Consider the following 5246-nt stretch of genomic DNA (forward strand, 5'->3'; position numbering starts at 1 on the left):
AGAGGATTATCAAAGTAGCATCACTTTTTTCTTTAGCAAAATAAAATAGTTTTATTTACAAAAATAATTCTATTTAGGAGGATGGAGAGAGGGGGTGGAAGGGAAGGAGACGGAGATAGAGACAGAGAGAGTATAGGAGAGAACAGGCTTCTCCAAATGGGAGAAAACCCAGAGTACAGGTCTTCTGTTGAGACGTGGGCGACCTCCAAAGTGGAGCATGCACAGACTTAATGTATTCTTTCCGTACCCAGGTATCTCTGTACTCAGAGAGCTTTATGGCTTTCTGTAGAGTTTGGTTATAACCGAGATAAAACCTTTTTCATGGCGTGGTTTCTGTTAACCTGCTTTCAGTAAGCAAGGAATCTAGATCCAGTGTCTTTGGGCAAGTGGATTTTTGTTTGTTTAGTTTTTGCTTGTCTGTTTATTTGTTTTTGCACATGAGTGTGAAAACCCAAGTCTGTAAGGGGCAATACACTTAGTCTCGAATAGTTGGTAGAACACCAACTATTCCAGGTTCCCGGCTTTACCACCGAGAAGGAGTGGCCAACTGGCCACAGGAGACCCTCCCCCGCACCATGGAGGCTGGCCTGCTTCTCCAGTTAGAAAATGATCTTCCTGGTGGTTGTGAGGGCTTCAGTAGTTGATCTCACCTGGGATCAGAACACTCCCTTTGTTTATTTACAGAAATCTCTGATTTTCTTGCCTCCGTTTCACTTATTTCAATTATACCAGGATGTCCTGGAAGAAAGCATGAGTGGGATCATCTTGAAAAGCACTCCACACCCCCAGCCCCTTCTATTTTTTTTTTAAATAAACTGTGTCTCCACACCCCCTCCCACACACACACACTCTAGGGTGTCTCGAGCTGCATGAGGTGAGGGGACCCAGAAAAAGGAGCCCAATCTTTGTTTCTCCTTTTCCGCCACCTGGGCCAGTCCTCCCTCCCCCGCCCGAGGGGTCGTCCCTCTTACCGTAAGAAAAGTGACCCAGCCCTTTGCAGCAGGCGGGACGGATGAGATTTCAGAGGAACCTCTGAGAGTCAAAGGTCCTTTCGGACCGCTGTCCCTCAGCTAAGGGCCCTGGCTTTCAGGGCCAAGAACCGAACCCCCAAAAGCCCCCAAATTCGTGACCGCACAGCATCATCGCCTCCTCACTCTATTTACTCCCTTTTGGTGTTTTTGGCTACTCCCAGCTGTGCTCAGGGGTCATCCTGGAGATACTGGAGACTGAAGCCAACTGGGCCGCTTTCAAATGAAGCTGCGCTCACTCGGGGCCCTCTGATCCTCCGTCGCAGCCGCAGAGCAGCGCCGAGGCCGCCCTCGCAGAAACGCAGGGCCCAGTGGGTCCCTCGCGCTGGTCACACCAAGCAAGCAGCGACCTCTCCCCCTCGGACTGGAGAGGGAAGCTCAGTTGTACGCCGCAGAGCTGGTCGGCAGTGGGGAATGGGGAAATACGGTTTGTAAAGCCGCTACTGAACTCCACTCCAGGCTCACCGGGTCAGGCTGGGCAAAGGCCTGGGAGTCTCGTACTAGGAAGCTGGATCCAGGACACCTTTGCGAAGCTCAGCGGTACCCACCACCTCCCAGCTTGTCCAGGGCACCGCTCCCCATGCCGGCCCGAACCCTGGGATTGCGCCGGGCGCTGCCCCGCCTCGGAGGCGCAACAGGTCCTGCCCAAGCGCGACCAGGAGGCGGCCAGAGCGCCCCTTCTGGGCCACTGACATTGGAGGGTACCTTGCGCCACGCGCCCAACCCCGCCGAGTCACTCGACCCGCCTAGGCCGCCCTCGACACTTCTAGCAAAGAGAAGGGTGTCGGGCTGCTACCGGGATCAGCAGCAGAAAGAGAAGAAACGTCGTGGTGGAGCGTCTGCAGTGCCTCTAAGAACGGTAGCTCTTGAGGCGATCAGCCAAGGCCGGGATGGGGACTACAGGGACTCCCACGACGAGTAAAGGGGAACCTCCGCCCGGTTTTGTCTCTCCCAAGCACAGTCCCCGTGGGCTTAAAGGAACTAGGGGGAAGGACGAGGCTGGCCGAGTCGCAGCGTCCTCTGTTCATGCAAGGGGACACGCGCGCGAAGCCGCGTGCGGCTCGGGCTTTTTCTCGGAAAAGCAAAACACTTTCACGCGGGCACTGGCACATTCAGACAAGCTTTAATGGAGAACAGCGCGAGCACGACTGGCAGACATGAACTTGGCACAAAGTTACAACACGAACGGGGCATCGACACAAGCCCGAGGGGACTTGGAGGCAAAAAGGGCAGCTTCTCGCCCTGAACGGTTGTTGCGAGTAAAGTGCTATTCCCGGGGCTCAAAGAGGGAAAGGGGCAGTGGCTTCGAGGCCAGTTTCTTTTCCAATCGGACACGGGAATTCTTCCGCAGGAGGTGCCCAGCCTACAGGGCTCCGCTTCACTCTTTCGGCAGAGGCTGGGGGGCGCTGTACGCGTCCCATACAGGCATCGCGAGCAACAGTGCCAGGAGGCGTCGCTGGGTTTTCCTACCTTCTAACATGGGGGGGGGGGGACCGCCGCCCATCCCATTCCCCCGAAAGTTGCAAAAGGATGGGCGGTGGGAATGTTTGCGGGGGACGAGAGAGGGCTGACTCAGTTGTGCACAAATGAAGGGCCCAGAGAAAGGTGCCTTTTGGAACTCTGGTGGCTGTTTCTTTCAGCCTGAGTTTTGGTATCTGGGGCTTTGCTTTTGAAGCTGCTGTCATTCTCTTTTGTGCAAACGAATCGTACAATTCGTTTAAATTGCTTCATCCTTCCCGCTTTCCCTCTCAACTCCTGTTAAGCCTTAAGCTTAGAATCTTAACAGTTTCCCAAGGTCCTCGGCAGCCCCCGCCCCACCCACCCTGACTTGGAATCCGACTCTGCGTCCTCTCCCGTGCCACTGGCCAGCAAGGCAGCTGACCAGCAAAGCATCTCACGAGTCCCTGTTTCTTCCTCAAATTATTTTTCTTAGTGAAGAGCTTTGTTTTGTCCCGCACAATCGCCAGGGGAGGCAGCCCGGGTCCGGGCCCAGCAGAGAGACACCTCATTGGTATCTGAAGTCTGAATCCGCGTCCTTCTCTGCATCAGTCCCTCCCGAGAGTTCGGCTCCCCCACGAATGCTCGTAGGGAAGAAAGCAGGAGTGCACTCCTTGGCCCCGAACCTTCTGCCGTCTCTTACCCCCTTCCATAACTTAATGAGGCCTAATATCAATCACAATAGGAACTCTTACCTGAAGACTGGCTTTCGTTAAGCGGATTGTACAACAGGGTAGAAACACAGACACCACAAGTTGTATATTTATTCAGACCACGGGAGAATCCACTTTCAGACAGTTCATTCTTTGCCCTCGAGGGCTCCAGGTGGCCAGCTCTGCTGGGCCTCCGCAGGGCGCCTCGCTCTCCCGGCTCCTGGGCGCTGCTCCGCTGACCCCTAGGAGCGCACCAGCACTGAGCACAAGGAGCCGCCCTTGCTCTCCGCCGCACTCTGCCCGGGGGGCGGCTCCAGCAGTGAGGCGGCTGGCGAGGCCGAGGCCGCGGCCGCGGGGCAGCCCGAGGACGGCCCCGGTGGCTGCTGCGCGGCTGCGGGAACCGTGAGCGCGGGCGGCAGCGTGGCCACGGGAGGCAGCGCCGGGGTGGGCTTGATGGGCACCGGCACGGCGGGCAGGCTCTGACTCGCCGAGTGGCACAGGGCCTTGACGGGCACCCCGAAGGCCCCGTACTCCGGGCCCACCGGGACCCCTGCAGCGGCGGCCGCGGCCGCGGCCGCGGCCACGGAATCCATGACGCCCACATGAGGCCACACGGAACCCACCACGTTGCCGAGCTGCCCGGGCACGGGGTAGCCCAAGTGGTGCATGACGGACGCCAGGGGCAGCCCGCCCGCCTGCAGCACGCCCTTGTAGTCCCGGCCGATGATGTTCTCGATAGCGAACGGGTGCTTGAAGCCCGACGTGGACGCTGCGGCTGCTGCTGCGGCGGCGGCGGCCGGGCTCAGCCCGTAGGGCGGGAAGTGCGACAGGCGCCCCACGCTGCCCACGGCCGCGGCCGCTGCAGCCGCCGCCGCCGCCGCCACCGCCGCCGCCTCGGGCATCTTTCCCGGGGGCGGCGGGGGCTGGGCCGGGGCCGGCTGCGGCGCGGGCTGAGGCGGCTGCGACGGGAGGTGCGGCGCGGGCTGCGGGGCCGCGGGCGGCGGCTGGTGGAAGTAGTGCGCCATGGGCGGCGGCGGCGGCGCGGGGTGGTGGTGGTGTGCGGCCGCGTGGTGGTGGTGGTGATGGTGGTGGTGGTGGTGGTGGGGGTGCGGGTGCGGGTGCGGGTGCTGCGAGTGCAGGTGTCCCGCGGGCCCCGCGCCCACGGCGCTCTTGGCGCTGCCCGCGTGCAGGTGCGTGTGGTCGGCGCGCAGCACCTTGAAGCGCTTGCGGCGCCGCAGGAAGCTGCCGTTCTCGAACATGTCGCCGCAGTCGGGGTGCAGCGCCCAGAAACTGCCCTTGCCCGGTTGGTCGGGCCTCCGCGGGATCTTGATGAAGCAGTCGTTGAAGGAGAGGTTGTGGCGCAGGCTGTTCTGCCAGCGCTGCGTGTGCTCGCGGTAGTAGGGGAAGCGCTCCATGATGAACTTGTAGATGTCGCTCAGCGGCAGCATCTTCTCGGCCGAATGCTGGATGGCCATGGCAGTGAGCGAGATGTACGAGTAGGGCGGCTTCTGGTCGCTGTACGAGCTCTTCCCCGGCCGCGGCATCGCCCTCGCCTCCGCCACGGCCGTCCGGCCTGCGCTGGACCGCGGCGTCGCCCCGCGCCCGGCTCTGGGGCCCGGACGTCGGCACGAATCGCGCCGGCCCCGGGCCTCCTGGCCGCCCGCCCACGCTCGCTCGGCGGAACGCCCGCGGACCGTCCCTCTTCGGTCGCCTCTCCGCGGCCGGGCTTCTCCGCGCGGGGCCTATCCGGCTCTGTAAGCTGTGGGCGCTCGCGGCTCTGGGCCCCGACGGTCGCCGAGCGGCGCTCAGAGTCGCGGGCAGCGCGCGCCAGCTTCTCCGCCGCGCTCTGGGTCTTCTCGCTCTAGGCCTGCGGCTGTGCGTGGCAGCTGGCCAGCTGCGGAGTTCCGAGGGGTCCGGGAGCGCGTCACGGTGCTGCGTGCTTTATCCCGGGCCGACGTTGGAGGACAGTAGCTCGAGCGGGTTTCGTGGCCGAACGTACCGTCACGACTCCGGTCCGCGGCATCCAAGGCAGTGCTGTCGTTCCTGGAGGCCGGGTGCCGCGGCACTT

At 61.6% G+C, this 5246-nt stretch overlaps 1 protein-coding gene across 1 annotated transcript; it reads right to left on the minus strand.

The window, feature by feature from the left end:
- Nucleotides 1–3271: 3271 nt before the first annotated feature.
- On the minus strand, nucleotides 3272–4722 carry FOXB2 (forkhead box B2). Its single transcript, XM_049769758.1, has one exon. The coding sequence runs from the start codon at nucleotides 4720–4722 to the stop codon at nucleotides 3421–3423; it is 1302 nt and encodes a 433-aa protein (XP_049625715.1). The 3' UTR covers nucleotides 3272–3420.
- Nucleotides 4723–5246: the final 524 nt, after the last annotated feature.

This window comes from Suncus etruscus, chromosome 3 (genome assembly GCF_024139225.1).
Source record: "Suncus etruscus isolate mSunEtr1 chromosome 3, mSunEtr1.pri.cur, whole genome shotgun sequence".
NCBI lineage: Eukaryota > Metazoa > Chordata > Mammalia > Eulipotyphla > Soricidae > Suncus > Suncus etruscus.